The 22,252-nt window shown below is 53.2% G+C and overlaps 5 protein-coding genes across 5 annotated transcripts; 1 reads left to right on the forward strand and 4 right to left on the reverse strand.

Annotated features, from left to right (window-relative positions):
* The first annotated feature begins 520 nt into the window (after window positions 1–520).
* On the forward strand, window positions 521–1,803 carry QBC33DRAFT_521850 (putative DUF1168 domain protein). Its single transcript, XM_060426489.1, has one exon. It carries the CDS (start codon window positions 765–767, stop codon window positions 1,389–1,391), a length of 627 nt encoding a protein of 208 aa, XP_060288810.1. The 5' UTR covers window positions 521–764; the 3' UTR covers window positions 1,392–1,803.
* Window positions 1,588–3,507, reverse strand: QBC33DRAFT_442467 (T-complex protein 1 subunit gamma; the record flags this gene model as incomplete). The annotated part of the gene is made up of 6 exons (XM_060424187.1): window positions 1,588–1,680; window positions 1,754–2,391; window positions 2,444–3,034; window positions 3,088–3,296; window positions 3,351–3,417; window positions 3,483–3,507. The coding sequence occupies 6 exons, from the start codon at window positions 3,505–3,507 to the stop codon at window positions 1,588–1,590; spliced, it is 1,623 nt and encodes a 540-aa protein (XP_060288811.1).
* A 2,408-nt stretch (window positions 3,508–5,915) lies between these two features.
* Window positions 5,916–6,532, reverse strand: QBC33DRAFT_510449 (uncharacterized protein; the record flags this gene model as incomplete). The annotated part of the gene is made up of 2 exons (XM_060425770.1): window positions 5,916–6,079; window positions 6,358–6,532. The coding sequence occupies 2 exons, from the start codon at window positions 6,530–6,532 to the stop codon at window positions 5,916–5,918; spliced, it is 339 nt and encodes a 112-aa protein (XP_060288812.1).
* A 2,628-nt stretch (window positions 6,533–9,160) lies between these two features.
* On the reverse strand, window positions 9,161–10,330 carry QBC33DRAFT_19082 (uncharacterized protein). The gene is made up of 2 exons (XM_060422519.1): window positions 9,347–10,330; window positions 9,161–9,316 (listed from the first exon to the last, which is right to left on the reverse strand). The coding sequence occupies exon 1, from the start codon at window positions 9,983–9,985 to the stop codon at window positions 9,524–9,526; it is 462 nt and encodes a 153-aa protein (XP_060288813.1). The 5' UTR covers window positions 9,986–10,330; the 3' UTR covers window positions 9,161–9,316; window positions 9,347–9,523.
* A 7,351-nt stretch (window positions 10,331–17,681) lies between these two features.
* On the reverse strand, window positions 17,682–22,250 carry QBC33DRAFT_19448 (CRM1 C terminal-domain-containing protein). The gene is made up of 11 exons (XM_060422539.1): window positions 21,778–22,250; window positions 21,682–21,711; window positions 21,548–21,620; window positions 21,417–21,488; window positions 20,640–21,361; window positions 19,806–20,574; window positions 19,272–19,742; window positions 18,986–19,215; window positions 18,757–18,904; window positions 18,281–18,701; window positions 17,682–18,214 (listed from the first exon to the last, which is right to left on the reverse strand). Exons 1-11 carry the CDS (start codon window positions 21,841–21,843, stop codon window positions 17,971–17,973), a joined length of 3,246 nt encoding a protein of 1,081 aa, XP_060288814.1. The 5' UTR covers window positions 21,844–22,250; the 3' UTR covers window positions 17,682–17,970.
* Window positions 22,251–22,252: the final 2 nt, after the last annotated feature.

Here is a 22,252-nt window from a genome sequence, read left to right on the forward strand (position 1 = left end):
TTTAAGTCGGTAACCTAGTTTGCTCGTCTTTACTCAGTTGATCGTTCAGGCCCATGGGAGGCGTTTATATTAAGCACCTAAGTATCTTGCCTGTGACTAATAGAGAGAGGTGACAAACGAAGGTCACATGCACCGTCGCTGGGTATCCTTGGCGCCTGTTTGCCTGCTAGAGTGCTTGGGACGTCAGGCTGGGACAATGGCTCGTACGAGATGTGTATGTTGGTCAGGTTCTCGGGAGGTTTCTATTCGGCAGCAATCGGGCATTTTTCTCCTTTACCAAGGCAATGGCCGCATTTCTGCCAAAAAGAAGCGATTTCTTATCGCCCTGGCCAGATTCCCATGGCACAATGCTTGCCAACCGGCAGTTGATTGGACGAGAGCCCTCCCGATCAGTGGCGACGAGGGGCAAGGTGCCCAAGGCGGTGGTGCCTGGGCGGCTTGGCGGTTTTTATGGGGCCAGGCGTTTCATCATGCGCCAGTGCCCAGCTGACCCGGACAATTTTATCTCTCCAACGATCCAATCCATACCAAGCTTGTGCATACGAACCGAGAAACGGCGGCTATTCTTCGAAGCCTTGTTTGGCACTAAACATCTTGTCTGCCAGTGAGCCCCGACGCGAAGTCAAAAGTCAACAGAGAGGCGGCCACCTGCTGTCCCACCTCGAACCCCAATTCCTGAACATCCGGGGGGTGGTGCACAGGCGCGTATCCTAGGCCAACTACCACAAGGACACGCCCCCAGCCAGCCAGCCAGCCAGCCAAGCATGTCAGGCGAAGGCCCCGAAAGCATCCCCACGTCGGCCGACCCGCGCTCGAAGCGCCCGGTCAAGAAGCGCGCCCTGACCCCGGTGACGGCGCAGGCCAAGACCGTGGACGCCCTCTTCGCGCGGCCGGACCAGGAGATACGCATCCCGGGCGCCGGCGGCCAGTCGCGGCCGCGCCTCGCCGCCCCGCCCGAGATCGTCACCAATGTGCAAGGGTCCAGCGCCGGCGCCGGCAGCGGCGAGTTCCACGTCTACAAGGCGAGCCGGCGGCGCGAGTACGAGCGCCTGCGGCAGATGGACGAGGATGTGCGGCGGGAGAGGGAGGACGACGAGTTTGAGAAGGCCAAGAGGGAGCGCGCGGCCAGGGACGCGGAGAGAACGAGGAGGAACCGCGAGAAGAGGGAGAAGAAGCTGAAGCTCCGGAAGAACAAGGAGCAGGGAGGGGGAGGAGACCAGGGAAAGGAAGCCCCCGGGAAATCGTCGCTCAAGCCTCGGGGCGACAGTCATCCGGCCGGCGCGCCTCAAAGATCTGCTGTCCCGGAGCCAAACCACGAGAGCAGCGTCGCAGAAGTGCGGGCGGCGGCTCCCACTGATACACCAGGCCTTCTGATTCACGACGATGACTGAAGAATGATTTTGCGACCTGGCAGCGATACTTCCATTATATCCACAAATGATGACTGCGTAGTTGACGCTCCAGCCCTTGAGGAAACTTTTTTATCTACCATCCATCCATGGCAAAATGCTGCTGCTGCCTTAATACAGGGGGGTATGCTAGGGTCACGACATCATACATTCCCATGAAACTGACTTTGCAGACCGTCTAATCATCACCGCCACCGACTCCAGTCCCAACTCCCGGCTGCGCCTTCTTAGCGCTGCAGATATCGTCAACTCTCAGCAGGAGACAGGCGGCCTAGAATAGTGTCAGCTTCGTCATCCTTCTTGGATTGGCAAACAAGCCGGTGATAGATAGGAAATAGTCTTACCTCAATTGCAGTCTTCATACTCTGGACCTTGATGGCCTGGGGCTCCCACACTCCGTAAGTCTTCATGTCTACTGGCACGCCGGTGTCGCCGTTGATGCCCCACGTGCTCTTGCCCTCAGCGTGTTTGGCACGCAGCTCGGTCAAGACTCGGACGGGCGTGGCACCGGCATTCTGAACCAGGGTCCTTGGGATGACCTCGAGTGCCTCTGCCACCGCCTTGTACGGCCACTGCTGGACGCCCTCGATACTCTTGGCGAGTTGGTTAAGTCTCACCGAGACGGCCATCTCAGTTGCACCTCCGCCTGGTGATAGTCTCGGGTGGAACATGACGTTGCGAGCTACACCCATGGCATCCTGAAGATTCCGCTCAACCTCGTTCAAGATGTCCTTCGAGGGCCCTCTCAGGAGGATGGTGCATGCCTTGGGAGACTCGCACTTGGTGAGGAAGGTGAAGTATTCATCTCCAATCTTCTCAATCTCGAAGAGGCCGCACTGGGTGCCCACGTCGGACTCTTGCAGGTCCTCCACCCGGTTGACGATAGTAGCACCTGTGGCCCGTGCTATCCTGTTGTTGTCCGTCTTGCGGACACGGCGAAGGGCAGTCACGTTGGCTTTCACCAGGTAATGTTGCGCAAGATCTGCGACAGTCAGTATGGGATGCACGAGCTTGGAAGGCTCTACAGATCTTACCAGACACTCCCTTCTCAGTGATGACAAGATCGGGGTTCAGAGCGAGAATCGAGTCGCACATGGCCTTCACCTGCTCCTCCTCAATCTGCAGGATGCGGTTCCAGTCTTCCTCCTTCGTGACCTCAATGTTTGTCTGTGACTCTCCTTTCTTGTATTCGAGGGTGCAGTCCAAAAGAATGATTCTGGGGTTCTCGATCCTCCGTCGCATCTTAGGATGGGTGATGTCCTTGTTCAACATGACACCGTCCAGGACTCTGCTATCCTCGATCTCCCCGCCAGGAACTTTCTCAACACGCGCATATCGCTTGATGTCAACTTCCCGCTTGCCGTTGCCAGTATCCCACGTCACTGTTCGCACCGCATTCAGGGCCAAGCTGCACATGAGCTCGGACCATCTCGAGACAAACTTGGTGCCGATAGAGGATGAGATCAGGTTGAACATGGCCTTATCGTCCTTGACATCGATGGGGAGGGAGATATCCTCGATAATCTCAAGTGCATCCTTCAATGCGCGCTTGAAGGCAGAGATGATGACGACCGGGTGGATGTTTCGCTCTAGTTGGGGTAGGGCGTGGGCAAGTATTTCACCGGCTGTCCATGTTAGCATCACCTGGAAGGAAGGAATTAATATGCTTCCCACATACCTAGAATGATAACTGTCGTCGTGCCATCTCCCACCTCCTCGTCTTGTGTCCGGCTCAGCTCAATCATGCTCTTTGCGGCAGGGTGAGACACCTCGATCTCTCGGAGGATGGCATGGCCATCATTGGTAAGGACAATGCCACCCATGGGGTCCAGGAGCATCTTCAACATCGCCTTGGGCCCCAAGCATGATCTGATAATGTCGGCGACACTGTATCCTATTAGCTACCGCTCTAAGAGACGCGATGTTGCGTAAGAAGCATACGTTTTGGCCGCAGCAATGTTCGACAGTTGAGCTTTCCTCCCGGTCTGCCTCTCACCACCCTGGGTGTCTGGGCAGTCATGTTAGCGATCCATCATGACCAGCCAAGCTACAGGGCAACAGAAGTAAACATACTCATGACCAAGACTGGAGCCTGCATGGTGTCTGGTAGGTTCGCGAATGCCACCAGAGGGCAAAGGATAAATTTCTAAAAAGGGAGATATCAAGGATCAGGGTATTATAGAGGGTGAGGAAACTGGAGGCAAGACTGAGATTTGGCCACGGAAGAGTTGCTGAGCTGCAAGTACTTCAGGGTGGGATGCTTGGAGATGCTCGAAAAGTTCACCTTAGAAATTGTGACATGGGTGCGAAGGCCTGGAGCTAAGGTACCACGGTGCATTGTTTATCCGTGCTTTTTACTACCCCGCGGTGAGGCTGAACCTCTTATTTTGCACATTGTGAATCGACATCAGCCTTGCAACTAGTAAGTATTACAGAGTCGACAACCTCTTGGGCATATTTATCCCACATTTTAAACATTTTAACTAGGTACTTCATACAAGTGATCCGGGGTCGTTCCTCACTTCATTGCCCATATCGCTCAACCTTTTCGCTGAAGAAGGGTCAAAGCTACCACAGAGTCCACCCTCCACTTGTGCCATCATTCAAAACAGACTTGCAGTCTGTTTGCTAGTCATGCATCTAATTTCAGAGTTATTCAGTCATAGAAAACCCCTGGGAGTTCACCATCCAGGGCATTTGAAAGATCTGATTGGTAACTTTGATGTGCTCTCTTGAGCTGCCCAATGTCCAATCTTTCGCTCTGCTCCGTGACATTGTCTATTCCTGGCGAACATGTTGTATCCAAGACAAATTCACGGTCTATGGAATCATAAAATTGGTTATCCCGAGCCTCAAGGTCTCCAAAGAGGTTTTCCTAGCTAGAACATAACACGTCGGCATAAGTCTCCGGAAGCTTACAAGAGCCGCGAGAGATCATGGACAAGCGATTCAAGCGCTAGAATGGTATAAACAGGAATGCGCAGACGAGGAACCTCGTCCGAGTTCTTGGGACGTTTACTTCCAGCAGAGAAAGACAGTTGCGCGATTGGTCCCAAGGTCACATCTCTTCCGGGTCGGACCTCTCCCGGTCGGAGGACCCACTCCGGAAACCCTGTAGATCACTCGAACATTAACTGGGTGATCCAACTATCAAGAAGCATAAGCTTTTCAATATCTCACGGCTGAAGTGGACTTATGAGCAAGGAGTTAGTTTTGCGTTCTTGATCATGGTGCCATTTGCTCCTTAGCAGTAAATCTGCTGCTCTTCAAACTCGGTTCTCACCAACCAACACACAAAGCGGAATTGCTGAGCCCCTGCAGTGGTTCCAATGTATCGCTGCTACTATTTTCCTCAGATTTGGCCCGCTTACGCCCCTTTTGCTTCCGGCCGCCATGTCTGCAAACCGGTAAAGCTGTTCATTTCTAAGTCTCATGTCTCGCCGTCTCTAGCACGTCCGTCTCGTGGTTGACTCGCAGTTAGATCCCATTCCAGACCCACAAGACTCATGTGGATGAACCCCCTGGGCCGGCACTTCGGCACCTTGACGGCGAGGGACATACTCCTGCTGGACGTCTCCTCGGAGGTCGGATCGTAGCCGGCAACGCCAAGCCCGCTACGAGGCGGCGAGCGGTCACCATGAGCGGGCTACCACATCCACAGCGCGATCCAACAGTTCCGGCCGGACAATTCCCATGCCATACACACCATCGCCGGGCGGGCAGGCCTGGAGTGTCTTCGGCACCCCCGCTCGATATGCTGACGCAGGATGTGTGTAAGCTCCACAACGCCCAAGCCGTCTACCAACTACGGCGGGCATTGTCTCCGGCCCCGTGGAAGGCGAGCGCATTGCGGATGGGGTGGGGCCGTCAAACAAGGCGGTCATCCTGATGAATCGCGCCCTACTCATTGTGGGGTCAACTATGGGATGAAGCAGGCCTCATACTCGAGATGCTGGATCGCGGTCGTGCTATTCAGCTTCCAGTATGGCCCCCTTTGGCAAGCGCGGGTTTCAACAAGCACCTCCTTAGCGACAAGGAGGTGGAACACAACTTCCGCATGGCGAGTGAGATACACACGCTTTGCGCCGCCCAGCCGGACGTGTGGTTGGAAATTGGGGTTGCTGGTGAAAGGACTCGACCAGAGTTTTGGAGACCGTTGCGATCCCTATTGAGTGCCCCCCCACAAAGGCCCGGCCTCAATTGGCAGTCCATGGCAATGGCGTTGCTGACGGCATAATAGGTCGAGATTCTTCGATGATGTCAGCGTAATTAGTGCACTTTGGACTGTAGTAGTAGAAGACAAATCCCCACTACGGAGGCCGATGAGAGGCCAAGACGCAAGGTTTCCTCCGTCGCCAAAACAGTAGTGCAAAGTAGATATCTCCTCGGCATCTCCTCTACCTATGAACCTCGTTAGGGGCGTTGACCTAGTATAGGACTCGATGGCGAGACCCTAGAGGCGAGTTATCGAAAGAACAGTCCGAGGCCAAGATCGAGCCCAATGTGCTACACGATTGCAAGCCGTGCCTCGGACCATTGGGTCCATGGATCGAGTTCCACCAGAGCCGACTTTCGAATGGCACCCGCAGCTGGGCTCCGCTCTCGCTCCTGTCCTGCCTGCCTTGGTCCTGGAATGTTGTTCCCAATCGGAGGTCCCGTGGCCAGGACGACTAGACACGGATGCACAGGGTTCACTTCCGTTTTGAGTAGGGTGTCTTTGCCAACTTGCAATTCCATTCTCGGGTTCAAAATTGGTAGAGGGTCCACGTAGATCTCCCGGGGAGATATTTCTTCCACTTGGAATGGGATGTTCTGGAAGGTTTGCGAAACAGGTTGTCAGCCCTTTCCACCAAGGCGAAGAGCGATGATCGCTTCGATCCGGAACATTCCTCCCCACTTAGAGGCACAAGATTGGTTCGCGAGACGTGTAACTTGGGTCGCTGCATACCGGTCTGACCAAACGAATCATGCAGTTCCGAGCCCGGGGTGCACAGGGTCTGCCACATCGGTTTCAGAAACCGCTTGTCGCCAATGAGGACCCCGGAACAAGAGGGATATAGTAAGCGGGACACAGCGCCAGGTGCGAGGAATGTGCAAAAGGCTGCCACGGGGAGTGCTGACATTCCAGAAAGCCAGGAGGCCGCCACGTAGGCACAAGCACCATGCCCGTCATGTTTCGTCTGCAATTGAGGCGTCGGACATGCCTGAGTGAGAACGGCTGGAAAGGCTGAAGAACCCGCAGCTCTCTCTCTTGCCTGCCCAAGGCCTACTGTGGTATGTGTAGGGCGAGCCTCGAGCTGACACGAGGTCGAGGCAAGGTGGAGCCCTACAATTGGCAAGTATAACGCTCGCGTGGCATCAGGATCGTTTCGACCCACCGTTCTCAGTCGAAAAGCAGGGAAGGGAAAAAGAAAGGCGAAGAAAAATATGGAAAAGAACTTGCAAGTAAGTGTACAGGCCCACAAGGAGCCTGTCCCTCGCTGGCAGTTCGGCAGGCAATCTCCTCGCAAGGTCCTCGCAAGGGTGTAGAGGGAATGCAGCCGAATGGGTAACATTTCGTCCAAAGAAACAGAGGATCCAAGGACATAGGGCCTTCTCTGGTGCTGACATGTCCTTTTCTTTTGGCGGGCAACATACTTCCGTAAATGGAGCTGGTTCCATCTAACCAGTACGGACGGGCTTGGCCGGGCGGCAGGGCTTTCCTGCTCGTACGTCGTCTGCGCCCCAGGGAATGTTGATCGGGCGGGCGGGCGTGGGCGATCAAGATGCGGAAGTGGGCTGCAGATTGAAATGGCATGACGGCAGCGGAACCTACCGGGAAGACACCCCAAGGGCAAAGTCTGGTTCGGCCGCCCTGGGAAGGAGTCGCTGGGAAGATGACACACACATTGATTAATGCATACGCGCATACGGGCTGTGGAGACGGGATGAGATGTGTTGTTGTTTGGTAGGGTAGCTCCAACGATAGACCGTCAATCTGAAGACTCGAAGATCATTGAATATAAAAATTATCCGATATATTGGAACCCTGCGAATAGCGAGCCTCCTTTGGGCTTATGTAATGTCTCAGGGCCCTGAGAGGGACGGGTTGTCATGGTTGTCATTCGCCCTGGGACCGGCACGATATTGCACGTCGTCAATTACCTAGTGCTGGGCTTCGCAGGTTTCAAGTAGCAGTGAAACCGAACAAACCTGCCAGGACCGAGGAACTAGTGTAACCTGACAAGCCCCTCTCAATCTCCTCGATGTGTCATCCAGCTTCATTTCGCAGAGTGGATTTATCGACGTCACCTAAAGTTGCCTTTGGTTGGTGCTTTGGGCAGTTAATCAAGCCAGTATGAGCAGATTTCTTGCGAACCGCTGGAAGATGGGGGGATCACACCCTTAGCCACCATCCCCATGGCGTTATCAGAGCAGAGTCTGATACTACAGTACCTATGACGCTACACAACGACCGACTTTGAGGTAGGTACTGTTGCAGCATTAATATGTATGTACATATATGTGGCGAGTGATGTGTGGTATTATTGCTGTCTCTGAACCTTTAGCGATCTATTTGTGGCCCACCGGTTGTCCCATTGTGCTTTGGTTGTGGCTGTCCCCTCTCGCTGAAACAAGCTCCCGTCGCTGGGAGGCACCGTTGTGCAATTCAAGCGACTAATGAGCAAATTGCGGCCGACTGTCTCAGAATCTGTTAATAAGACGGGCAAAATTTTCGCAATCCACTATTCAAGGCACGCAATGGGTGTGTGTGAAGTTGTTGAACAGGGTATGCCACTCTAACTGTGGCAAATAGCAATCCATTTTTACTGGACCACGAAGAGCAGAGTTTTTTCCCTTCATCTCATCAACGCTTCCCCCGGCCGGCCCCGGTTCCTCGCCTCCCCTGATTGGCCTTAGGAGAATTTAACGTTAATGCCAATCTTCGTTTCCGGTGGGGAGAGGCAAATCCCATGTTGGCCCGAAAGAGGGCCGAGGCGCTATTCTGGAGGGCACTAGTTGATGATGAGTCTGGGGTGAGCTTTGACGTTGAGCTATTCCCTAGTATCCCAGACAGATGACTCCCTTCGCCTAGGCGCACAAGGGAGTTAGGCATCAGTCTGACAAAATTTTGCATGTTTTGGCCACTCGTCTTTGGCTTGCGACATGGGCCCCTCCCACCCAAAAAATACGCTTCGAGGCCCGCGTTTCGGGCCCCGACCGTCTGATGCCCGTGGGCTGCCAGCGGTTGGGCCCGGACGTAGAGCCCGGCACCTCTCTCTGCATAGGTAGTACATAGGGGGTAAAGTAAAAATTTGTGACCGGCATATTTCTGTAACGGCGACAATTTCGTTGCTTCTGAATGTGCAACAGGGGACTTTCCCGGCTCAAGCCAGAAGAATTCCACTGTGTGGTCCCCACCCAGACATTGATGATCATAGGTATTTCACTGTTGGGCTCTGTGATGAGAAAAGATAGAGAGTAGAGTCCAGCAGGGTTTTCATGTTGGATTGCGGCGCTTCACTCTATACACATTGCTACAAATGCTCGAACGCCATTGTATCAATAGTGGTTCTTGTTCTTGTCCAGCCTCCAGGGAGAAAATTCCCCATCATACAGATGTTCCAATCGTGTCATCGTCCTCATGTACCAACAGAGCGTTGTAGTACACATGACGCTTGTTCCAATGTCCAACGCCGTCCCCAGTCCCATGCCAGTACCAGATTCGAGAAAGCTGGTGGTATCCATGCCATAAATCCATCCAAACTGCCAGACGCGGATGCTTACAGCAAAATGACATTTTCCCCGAACGTGTGTCTAAGTCACACGAGATGTAGTGCCGTACCCATTGGCCAATCTTGCGCCTCCTGCAAAAGCCCATGAACAAAGGAAAACAAAATAAAACCCAGCTCCAGTGACGTCCAAAACTTTTTTATGATGCTGTGCTCCGCTTATGCCATTTTTATACAAAAGTCGTAGAAAATAGAGTCGGTCCCAGGTGTGTTCCGAGTTTGAATGAGAGTAGGGTTGAGTCGTGTATGGCCCGTATGAGAAGACGACAGGCTGATATGTGAGGGTATAGTGGAGTGCTTGGTTGACAAGGAAAATGTTTTGTCGAAGTAGTGACGTGGTTCTCAGTATGACCGCCTGCGTTGGAGCCTCAGGGAATCGAAGGAGCGGGCATAGGCCTGAAGCTCCCGTGTTGCCCTTTCAGACAACTGGTTCGAGTCGGTCGAAGAGCTACTCTTCATCGAGCAAAGGCTGGTATGAGAGGTTGAGGGCGAGAGGAGCGGGTTGGACGGGCCCAGGTTTTGCCCTGTCCGAGAGCTCATGGCTCGACGGGCAGCTGTCCCTGATGGTTGAGAGTTGCTGAAGTCATAGGCCGGAGGAAGATATAGCACACGGCTCGTGGTCATCGGGTTGGAAAAGGTCCAGTCGAAGGAAGGGCTCTTGAAAGCTGGGGAGCTCGGCACAGAACTCGCCGTCGAGGACGTCTTCTCGTAGTCGGCCAATCGACAGGACTGAGAACAGTACGTCGCTCCGTCGGTCTGCTTGTCGCAGGCAAGGCAAAACTGATGTGTCCAGTCCAAAGACATGTTGATGGGGGTTTGACAAGCAGTGGCTTGTATATGCTGTGTGTGGTGTGGTGGGAGCAGGTCGACGTGGGCTCGTGTCCGAGGTAAGGTATCTGGTCAGGCTGTTGGGAGGAAGCGAGAAGCGAAGGACGAGGCTTGTTCGAGTCGATAGTCAACGAGAAGGTCTCTGGGCGAAGTAGGAAGAAGTTGAAGGGATGGGTTGGGCAAGGCCGTGAGGGCGAGGGCAAGATGGATTATTATAACAATGTCGACGATTGACTCATATCCTGGGTGGAGTTCCCCAGCAGTGCAAGTCTTGCATCCAAGGATTGTAGATTTTTGACGAGGCAGTCTGATCAGGCAAGCTGAGGTCGAGCGAGGGTCGGATGGAGCAGGGGCAGGCTGCGTTTTATGTATTTTGTCGATGGTGCAGCCTGGCCTCGTTTGTTGTGAGCAGCAGCCAGGATGGGCAGAGAGACCCATGACCATTGGCACCATACAACCCACACAACCTGAAGGACCCCAGCTCCGCTAAGACAGGGGTGTGGGTTGGGCTTGCAGCTGCAGCTGCACTCGTCGTCCTAATCCAAGTTAGCGCCATTCTAGCTGACCAGGGTGAGGGCGGAGAGGAGGGGGTTGCAAAAAAAAATCTTCTCATGACATGGGGGTTGCCGTACACAGTGGAGTATGACCTGATGGTGTCATGGAGCGGCTTGACCATATATGGTTAGGCCGCTTTTATGCTCGACGACTCAACCTCAGGCATGTGGGTCTGAGGCCAGGCTTCTGCTTGGCCTGTCCTGATTGATGCCACTACTACGTACACTAGGTAGCAATGGCGCCAACCAAATCGAAACAGGCCATCCAGTCAAGCCAGTGCAGCCACATCTCGGTTTCGTGGTTCGCCATTTGCAGCTCGCCATCGCCATTGTGTCTTGCCCTAACTACATAGCAACTAGTTTGCTGCCTCATCATCTGCAGCGATCATGTGTTTTGCCAATCACACGCAGCAGGTCTCTTCTCGGCTTGCCCTGATCGAATGCTTTCTTTTGCGGCTCACATGTTCTATCAGGGAGGGACTCGTGGCTGATGTGAAAAATTTTCAACTCCCTCTCGAGACTCTTGAAGAAGATGAGAGAAACATTCTCGATAAGTACCTAGGTACCTAATTTGGCGGACGGCAGGGGAGCTCTCTCCCTGCAACTTTGGCTTGGGCAAGCAGGCTGGACCTACAGCGTGTGCGTACGCCCGTAATAAATCTCCCAGGGTATATCGGCATTCCCCGTGTCGCATTCGCCTTTTGCGTCGACCTGCATTCTGCCGCAAATATCCAGGGCCAGCCATCATCCGCATAAAGGCACAGTGCTGTAGGTCTTGCTGAAGAAGGTGCGCAACAGCATAATGCGCCGCCCATCAAGGTAGTCATTGTTATGGCTGAGTGTTCAGTATACTATGTAAGTCGATCAAGGGTATGTCAGAGAGATAAAATTATCTACGGGGGGATAGGCTCACAGCAGGACCCTTCAGCAATACTTCCTGTGTGTCTTGGGCAACCTACACTATTTTGGTACAGAGCATTTATCCCAGAGGTGGCTTTTTTTTTGTCCCTGCTGGCAACCTGTTCCAGCCGCCAGCAGAGCAGAGCAGAGCCTGGTATCGTCATCCATCACAGTCATGCGCAGAGTGTCGTTGGCGCTAAGCTACTCTCAGTTTTGCTTGCAGGCCCGCTCTTCAAAACCGAGAGCGAATCACTGTTGCAGATCCCTACCCCGCAGCGTCTGCCAACTGTATTGACTTTGAGACAGACATGCATTTGGCCCACCTATCAAATTGTTACGTTCCCTCAACTCTCTCTCGAAAATTTGCTGCACCTCTTCAGGAGTCGGCCAATAGAAGACCGTTAAGGAATGCCAGGCGCAGGAAACAAATCCTCTTCATCGTCTCCCCCGTATGCACGCGGATTCAGAACTGGACTGTAGGAGTGTTTGACTCGAATGTGCTCATATACCTGTAGCAGAACTACCTCCCTTCACTACTTACATATTGATACGCAGTGGGTCCAGTAGAGCCGACCGTCTTTTGCTCTATATTTAGGTCTTGCTTCGAGACAGATTCGTACCGTAGCGGTCTTCTGATAGTCCCTGCTGTCTCTCTCAAATGATCATCGTGGGTTTTAGCCGTTTTGGAGGATTTGACTGGAATGAGGCCCTGGACTCTTGGCAGATTACTTCGAAGAAGAACTGGGTATGATGCAACGGGGCTATTCACTTTCCATTGGAAGACAACCGCGACAACCGATTGTCAGCCTTGGCTGCACCGACCAAGAGCAGTGATTCGCTGGTATGCATCTTCAAGGGCATGAAGTGTGTGGATGGTTTTTGGATGCGGGGAGCACCCGATCGTCTTCATAATTTTCAAAACTCGGTATAATTGGCCAGATGGGGCACCATATTACGTACGTGGGTAGTTCGTCTGTTCGCCTGCGCCCCAACTGAGATGCGCATCTATTTTACACCCGCCGCTGGTATGTATTGCTGGGAAGAGTACGGGATATTCCGAAGTAAATAAATAAGTTGAAGCAGTCACGATCGGAGACGGAACTCACACGGGCCCCCGGAACACTGCAGCAAGGGAGATGGAAAGTGTTTACCCAAAAACTCGTAAAAAACTTCTGATACAAACCCTGTGTGGTGATGGTGTGAATGCATCCTCTTTTGACCTCCATCCACCTTGAAGGCGGGTGGATTCGTCATTTATGTCAGGTGCCAGGCAATTCTGGACACCATCTCTGTGCATCCTCGAAAATAGTTGGACACTTAAGTCTCAACTAGTGTCTAGTGTCCATCTCACTCATTGCATGACGTCTCTCTCTGAACCAATTCTCCTGATCTACCCGTTTTACGCTAGTGTGTTTTGTTGTGGATTGGCTTATGCAGGGAAACACATTTTGAATACGTACATTGTACCCACATTGGCAGCTAGCAAGGGATTATGGCTGCTAACGTTCGCTGGGCCAGTCGATCTCGGTTAAGATGAAGCCAAGCAGCCACTCATGAATGGCACTTGGGGACCGTTCAACAATATTAGTGTCGCCAACCCCGGACCTCCGGATTGTAGAAGGCCAAGGGAAACCCTAACCCTAATATGCCTCCGAAGGAGCTATATGTATGTATTTAGGCGGTTTAAGTCGTCATGCAATACCATGTCAACCGCAAACAAACTGAAGCAAAGAGGCATACATCCATGGTTGCGCCTTGCCCTACAGTCGTACACTCCCATTATCTTCGAGGCTACACCACTTGATCAACTCATTATCCCTTCCGACGTTGGATTTGGATCCCTCCTCCAGATGCACGAGTTGCGCTCGCGTGCCAAGCCCAAATGTGCGGGGTGTGTCCACATTAATTGCGGAGAAGCAGGGGCAGGCCTCGGTTAGCCAGGTGGATTCGGCTTAGCGTATTAGTGCGTGGGGTCTAGTCCGCTTATACTACACACGCGTACATAGGTACACTAGAGGAAATAAGATCTTCGCGGAGATGGAAAATCTCCTAGCCAAGATCATGGGCAGGTTGGCGAGTTTTCCACACTAGCTGGCTATTAGCAGTAGGTGGTGGAGACTCGCACACATTTCAGCATTTCAGGGCCGCCACTGTTCGTACGCAGTAAAGTTGTTGTCAAGAGGTCAAAGAGTTGTGGTAGGCGCCGAAAATATGTATTAAAATTACCCAGTCAAATGCTGCATCAGACCCCGGCGTACATCAAAAGAAACTTAGCAGCTTGCCATGGCGCCTGAGGATCGGCTTTAGCTATTGGTCAATGCCAGACGAAGGGGCAAGCAGCTCGACAGACAGGGAGAGAATCGAAACTCGCATCTTTGTGCAGCAAGGGAGCCTGGTCGCTACAACGGACACTACACGAGAAAGTGTGTAATTACACAGTAGCTGCCAAACAAAGCCAGAGAACGGACCCCGCATTGCCTAGCCAAGATTGTGCTTCAAAAAGACCAGATCTTGGATCGCGAGAAAAGCCGCCCAGGGGTCCCTGGGCAATTTAACTTCTGCATTGTTATCTCACCCAGATTTTGCCAGACACCACAGGGTCATCAACTTGCTGCTCCGTTCCATGAGACTGCGAAGTGCAAAACTCCTCATTATTTCTCTTATGCCGGGCTGCCCAATGTAGCGCATGCACAGAGAAAGATGTTTATTTAGGCTTTCAGGTTGAGTAGAATCCTCCCAGCCTCACCCTTGATGAAACTCGGTTTCAAGGCTACCTACCACTTCGTATGCTGCATATCGAATATATATTGTGTGGTTTAGCAAAAGAAGGTTCTTGCAAGTCCTGGGGCTTGCATTAGCGCGCATCTCTATTATGTAATTGGCTATGTAGTGTAGGATGCGGAAACTGCCTGGATTGTTTTATTGAACATTGGCAGCGCCCCTGCCACCAAAAAAGCCGCCGCCAGTGCGGCTGGCTGGGGTCCTGGGCAGAACGAGTCCCCAGCCCGAGTACTACTTTGTACTGTGGTACGGATACAGCAGCATGCAATTGTGATCAGCTGTCATATCCGAGTAGAAAGTTCGGGCAACCAACAACACAAGAGGCTGCTGCGTGGATTTCTGTTGGGACAATACTCTGCATATCCGTACATCAAGTCGAGGCTTGTGTGACAGCATCCAAAAATCACTCTGACAAGTCACTATTGACGTCTCGTGCAACTCTCCGCATCTCCAGTGCTGGTTGCTCCCGCCGACTGGAAGCCATTTTGTTTCCATTACTTTCGGCTTGCGGGGTCATTCTTGACATTGATTCGACCAGTGTCGAGGACCCTGTAATGGAACCAACACTAGGCCGGACAGGTTTGAGTGTACCTACACTAGTGCATGTAGGTATGTACGGATACGTGCTGGCCAAACGGGCTCAGTCTTGTCACAAGTCTGGGGGTGCGGGGGGTTACATAGTCTGGCAGGTCCCATGGCTCTACAGATTACAACCTAGGCAAACGGGAGCGGAGAATATTGCCATCTTCAAGCGTGCAGGAGCAAAGGAGCTAGCTATCCAAGGCAATGTATCACCAACTGCTTGTCCTTGGTTCCCCGCTGCCATTGGTCTTCACTTCCCCATACTTTTCTTGTCGTCCGTCCCCCCAGCATGGGAAGCCAAGAAGGGAAAAGGCGCCCAGGACCAAGGTTGCCTCGACTGTGGTGGCGCAGAACCCGCAGACGGCGAGCTCACGGACTGCGCAAACCAGAACCAGAGGAACCAACCAGGCCCAACCGGCGAGTCCTAGGCTGCTCCCATGGGAACGGACCAGCCGCCTTGGATGCGTCTTCCCCTTTTTTCGTCACATCTAGCATGGTTTTGATACACGCTGCCTAAAGACCATGAGAGGAGGTAGTCCTCCCCCGTCTGGATTTGAGGGAACAAAAGCTCCTAGGGGGGCGACCTAGTCAAGCCGCAGTGATTCTGGCTGTTGACGAACGCGCGCGCACAATAGCTCACGTGGCAAAGTGGTACCCCCCCGCCCCGAAGGCTGTACTATGCAGTAGTGTACGGATCCGTAGTATGGTTCTAGCCCCCATAGCCATAGCGGCGAGGCCATTCTTGGTAACGACTGGGCAGGCCCCTCCCTGGCAGGGGAAAGAATCAGTTTGAACGATCCATGGTTCGGTGCGGTACCCAGCGAGCAAGTTCGTGGACCGCACCCCTGCTTCCCTTGATGACCCACGAAAATATTTGATGGTCCCCCCCCCTGTATCGTGGCCGAGTCAGGTGAGACTTCGGTCAAAGGGGGTGTGGCAGGAGGGCATCACAAACGACGGCGCGAGATTGGTGCGGCGGCAATCACGAGCTGGGCAAGTCTCCTTCTCACCTCCGTGCAAGCGCAAAGCTCTCCTCGTGTAACAGCAGAGACGGTAGATTGATTCTGGCCGGATCAGGGAAGGGCTTCAATGCAACCTCCCGATCGAGGCACTGAAAATGGAATGATGGCAGATTGGGCTGCCTCCCCGCAACTCACAGATGGATGTATACTATGGGTATCTCACATGTGTGTTATCTGCTCACGTCAGATGTCCCTCCCCCTTGCCAGATTACGGCGGTTAAATGGGGGCTGATAACGAGACTTTTTTGACTGACACCCATCCAAGGTCAGCTATAACCGCTTCCATCTTGGGCGCCGGACTGACTGAGCTTCAAGATGCCTGTCTGCAGGCTGAGGTCGCTGTCTTGCCGCCAACAGGGTTGGCCGACCCAACCAACGTCTGCGGGCTCCCATTTCTCAGCTTGGCCGGACGCCTTATCTCAAGTATCCCAAGCCGCGTGAGAGGGACAGGCATCATGCCATCATGCCCACCCTCCGGGGCGAAGGTTCAAGCTGTCGAATACTACCAAAGGCCAGCCTACCTCTTCAGTTTCTTCTTCATGGGCCCAGCTGGCTTTGAACTCGCCGAATTGGGCAATGCGTGGCAACCATCTCCTTTCCCCTTCTTGACGTAGCAAGTCAGGTAGTTAGAAGGATGGCAGCAGCCGTCTTATCAGTGCTTCCAGAACGGTCCAAGGTCGAGTAGAGTACTGGACAAGTGACCTTCTTCAGTACCTTTGAAGCATTGCCGGCGTGCGAGTCCATGGCAATCTTCTTACCCGGTGATATATCTGCACCCCAAAGCCATCGGAAATACGAACATTGATACACACCCCTTCCCCAGTTGATCACGAATGCCCTCCCCTTGCGACCTTTCATCCGAAGACATGCACGTCCAGCACGCCCGCCACATTGTAAGCCGTGGCTGGGATGGTCTGGTTGTGACAAATGTCCGGATACCTACGAGGCCCGGTTCCAGGCTTTTGGACTTGTTTACCACTGGCCGTCCCTATCATGTGTCCATGTCGTAGTGCCCATCCGTAGATCGCCCGCCCCGTAGAGAAAGCGTGCCTTCTCCACTTGATACATCGCCATAGTGCGGTAGGGGAGGAAATAGATGATACCTTTCTCCCACTGGCGCAGTAACTGCTTTCCTTTTCCCCCATCCTCGCTTCCCAGTTTCTCCCTAGGATCCACCCTCTCTGTTAGGCATCAAGGAGTCTGAATACGTGGCAGATAACCCTCAAAGTAACAGTGAAGCACCGGGGACGATGCCGAAAAACAGGGGCAAACACGGCCCGACCTCTCGACCTCTCAGAGGAGGAGAGAGAGCCCTTGGGGGGACAGAGAGCATGATCCTACCGGCATGCCTTCCGGATGTCTTCCGATCCAAGCATGCATGCAAGCAAGCCTCTCCTGTGCGCATGTGGGCCTACCTCGTTCTGAACCCAGTTGTCTCAACGAGGACACTCGAGGCGTGCCTGCGAGATCACTGGTGGAGGGAACTATGTGATGGCGTCTTGATGTCCACGGTGGATGGATCCCTCGAGGATAGCGGATGGTGATGGCTAACTTGTCAGGGGTCGGTCGAGTCAGGTACCAACGTCAGAAGAGAGTGCAGGTTCCTCTGGCAGTAAGATTGGATGTACTCGTTATTCATCCACTTATTTACATCATGTCTCTCATCCCTTCCGAGAAAGGCTCCTCTAACTCGGCCGTACGCACAACTTGCCGCCCCTTTGCTGGGACGTCGCGTCCATCACCCCTTTTTTTTTGGACATTCCGCCATGCTAGCACCACGAAACCCGACGCGGGGTTCTCTCAAATCTTGTTTCCGAGCTAGAAGAGACCATAGTGTTGACTACTTCTGAAGCTGGTTCGATCGAGACTGGATCAAGATTGGATCGAGGTCGCCTTTTCCACACTGGCTACAGGTCCCGAGCCTTCTATTGGTATCACTACAGGTTAACAAACAAGAAAAAGGTTAGTGGTCAGCCGGTGCCGACAGGCGAGAAGATGGCCATCACAATCCATAGAATTCCCAGCCATCCGATTGGCTTTCCAGTGGCCTGTCCCGAGCTGCTGGTGATGCCCGGTTAGATCCAGGGGCTGGACCAAACTCGCTCCTGAGTTCTACCCTAAGTCATAGCTCGTCCTCGTCCTGCTCCAGCTCAGACGGCTTGAGCAGGCCGCTGACCTTGGATCGTCGTTCACGCTCGGCAGCCTTTGCGTCTCGCTCTTGCTGCTCCTTCTCGACCAGGAAGAGCTCGGTGTTGTCGCCAGCGAACTCCCTCAGGGAGATGAGGAAATCACGCAATGCCAGTCTGAACTTGTCATACTGGGTGTTGAACGCAAACATCCCTTCGACAAACGCCTGGATTTGAGGCCTGTGGTTGTCCCAAGTCAGTACAACTTCAAAAACAATATTTGCAGATGCGATACGCGATACTCACGTTGTCAGATTCCCAAATGCATTCTTCAAGAGAGTGCCGACAAAGTTGGCCAAGAACTCGCGGTTCTCGGTGCCGGGCTGTGCTTGATCAGCCCCATAGATCGGCCCCTGAATCTTGGGCGGCGAGCCATCGGCGGGTAGCACAAAGTAAAACATGCGCATGAGCAACATCGACTGCGTCTTGAAGCCGGCCTTGTGGTCTTGGTCGGTCAGGACAAAGAAGACATCCTGGAGAATCGGGATGAAGAATTGGTTGAAGAAGGCATTCGAAGTTGCCACATCCGTTTTCTCTGCGATATTGTTGATGAGCTCCAGACACATGTTGAGTCCAGCGGTTTCAACATCGCGGTTGTCATGCTTGCTGGCCCACAAGCAAGAGTCGATGACGAACTTGAACTGCCTGTTGTCCAGCTTGAGCAGGGCTGCAACGGGTTAGTGACTCACTGGACTAGCTCCAACTGGTTGGATTTTACTCACCTGGGAAGCAGTGCAGGTTGATGGCTCGGAGGAGGTTGAAGAACTCCACACGATGCTCGGGGAATTCAGAGAAGTCTTTGTTGATCATGCCTAGGGTGCATTCGAATACGTTCTCCATGATGATGGGCACTTGGTCCTCCATCAGGGCCTGTATGAAGAGTTAGCAATGGAACCAGGAGGCTTCCAAGCAGTTGGGCACTGTATATGCCATAGGTGGACGTCAACTTACAGAAAGTTTGGCGATGATAGCCGTCATGGCCTTGAGAACTTCAGCATCGCGGGCTCCGGGAACATTGCGGTTGTAATCAACCAGAACCGAATCCAGGAGCTGAGGAACCATCTGGGCCCGTACGGCCTGTAGATCCTCAGCTTTGTCGACATAGGTCTCGATGAGCTTCAGGATCTCCTTCTTTATCGTTCGAAGCCCCCGAACCTTTGGCATCTTCGTCGCAATCTCTCCTACAAAGAGTGTCAGCAATGCCCCCCTCAACGGTAAATCCGGCAGGAATGCTCACCTTCTCGAGCAACAGCCTCGGATATCAGCTGGCTGGTCGCACGATACATTTGGAGCATGTCGTGGTAGATGCGTCCGATTTGAGGATAGAAGTAAGGGCCGATGGAGGAGCAGGCCGAGACGTTGGTCTTCATGATATTGCCAATGACCTTGATGGTATCGGCATCCTGTAGAATAGCGGGATTGTTGGTGGCCTGCCGAATGATCTCATCCCATGCCGCATTGGGAATGCTCATGAGCTCGGCGAGAAGGCGCTCTTGTTGGTTCCTATTGCCCTGGGCGGCTACCATATAGCCGCACGCCTCGTAAAAGGTGTGCACTTGCTGGGGCGTCAGGTCGCAAGTGATCTTCCCCAAGTTCCTGATTATCTCGTCGATGAACGGTTCGTGCTCACTAGGCTGGAGGGCGACAAAATGGCGTCTGCATTGCTTGGCAATCTTGATGAACGTATCGCATGCCATATCCTGGACACCTGTCATGGAAGTTAGCTTAGCGGCGTGGTATGCGTATGCCGGCGGTACGAGTATCTTCTTACCCTCGTGGGATTCGTGCATAAACTCGAAGAGCTTGTTGACGACCGTCTTAAGGAACTTCCAATGAGCCTTCAGGAAGCGGGGGTACTGGCCAACAATGTACATGATGTTACTGGCAACAACCGCCTTATTGTCCTTTCCGCGCTTCATTTCCGTCAGCCCCAGTAGATCCTTGATCACTGTGACAAGGAATCTCTTCTCCGTCTCCTCGTTCATGGCCAACGATATCGAGCCGATGGCCCAGCAGAGCACGTTGCAATTGTGCCATGACCACTCGGTGCCATCTACCTGGCGTGCAAGCTTTTCGGTCATGATCGTCTCGGTATCGACAACGTCAAGATGAGTGAGATAGACGAGGCACTCCCGGATTGTCTTGTAGAGCTGGACTGTGTCACTCTCCTTGACGAACTCGCGGATGATCTCGCCTTCCTCATTCTCGACGATGAGCACCTCTTCTGGCCGGACCATCTTTTCGATCATCACGACGCGGAGGTTGGAGAGGATTTCGGTGTACTTGTGCTTTCGGAGGGGGAAATTTCCGAGAACCGCAGGGTTTGGGGCACCACTGCCTGTCTGGAGACTGTGGAGGGAGGCAAGGGGGTGCATATCCGTGATGGGCAGAGCCTGCATTTCCTCATACAGTTCTTGCACCACCTTCAGCCAGTAGTCCAGGCAGATCTTGAATATTTCTCGGTCATCGATCTGGGAAATCCGGATCAAGTAAAAGTGGCCATGGGTGAGGAAGTCACGGTTGGGTAGATTCTCGACGAGCTGCGGGTAGTGTGAGTACTTGGGCCGGACTCGTTTCGAGTGTGTTCAGGGGGCAAGAAACTCACGTTCAAGTGCATTCCAAAGAAATTGCACAGGAAGAGTGCCAAGTTCTGGATGAACTCCTGATCCCGAGAGTTGCTCTGGGGATATGTAGACTTCAAGTCCAAAGTCAAGGGAATGAAGTTGGAGATTGTCGTCAGGACCTCGGTGAACATGGCGACTAGCTTTTCGTCATAGGTGTTGGGCTGGTTAGGCCCGCCGGTCTGTAGACCACCAATCTCGGTCAGACACTGGAGGGTGACGTTTCGGAATTCCGGCACCTCGAGAAATCGCGTCCTCAACGTCTCTATCAGAGGTGTCTCGAAGATGTACCCCAGTGGGATCCAGTTACAGAAGCGTAAGAGAGTCTCGAGGGTGGCCTTGACCAAGCTTGGCTGAGTCGCGGTATTGAGGATCTCCTGGCAGAGCTGGAAGATTTGGGAAAACTCGGCACACATGGTTGTCTTCAGGTTGCGAGTTTTGGAAGACGTCATTTGGTCGGCCGAGTAATCGAACACCTCCTCTGATAGCAGGCGCAGGATGATCATGTTGTTCTCGCAGATCGACAGGCTCGAATGGCAGGCAGAGATGATCTCGTTGATGAACGTCGGCCAGTTGTGGGGCCATTCTTGCTTCAGCACCGAGACAAGAACCAGGTTCAGCTTGTTGAGTAGGGTGCGCTCGGTCTTCAGGTTCTCCTCGGAGCTGGAGCACTGGAGGATGTACTGGACGACGAAGTTCCGGATCCCTACAGGATGTTAGTTGGGGGGATCTCGGCAGTGCAACGACAGTCAAGTGCAGACCTTGGCATTGCTCTCGAGGAAGCACTTTCCATCTTGTCATGATGACATTGTCCAAGACTTGCAACCCAAGATCTGTTATTTGTCAGCACATCATGGTCCGCCTGGATAACCGTAGATTACAGCCCACATACATTTCGTCTGCTCATATGTCGCCTTTGAGAGAATATTGTCAACCATAAGCCAAGCATCGGGGTCTTCTTTAAACTACAGACTGGGTTAGCGGGAGGATTGACCGATATCACGAGATGGCGAGGTAGGAACTTACCTGGTTCAGAGCTGCTTCGGCAGCTTTTTGCTAAATTTGCGGAGGAAATATCAGTATACAATCAGACAGTGCAAGTAGGCAGAAGGCAAGCCCTACCTGCTCACCGCGGCCCTCGTAAAAGGCTCGGACGGTAGCATCCAACTCTTCGATGGAGACCGCCATGGTCGCAGATAGCTGCCTTGCTGATAGCCCTCCAGGCGGTGGCAGAAAGCGATGGCGCGTGTGCGGGGAAGGTGTAAAGGGCTTGTGAGAAAGGCAATCTGTGTGCAACTGTCGAGCTGCCAGATAAATCTCTCAAAGACTGATTGAGGAGATGTGGGTGGAGGAGTCGTGTGGTGAAGTCGGGAAGCTTAGGTTGTTTATGGCGAGGTAGGTAGGATGAACTTACGAAGGTCGGGTTGAGAGCTCCTCTGCCCCGCCAGCCACACAGCCTTCCGCTGATACAGCCCCTCATTAGGTAAGACACCAGGCAAACCCCGGTAACCTAGCTCCTAGGACTTTCATTTTTCCGGCCTGGTCTCCGGGAGGCCCCGCCCCGGCCGTTCCGAGACGGGACCGAGGAAATGGATGC

Source organism: Phialemonium atrogriseum (genome assembly GCF_030411735.1).
Source record: "Phialemonium atrogriseum strain 8032-3 unplaced genomic scaffold QBC33scaffold_1, whole genome shotgun sequence".
NCBI lineage: Eukaryota > Fungi > Ascomycota > Sordariomycetes > Cephalothecales > Cephalothecaceae > Phialemonium > Phialemonium atrogriseum.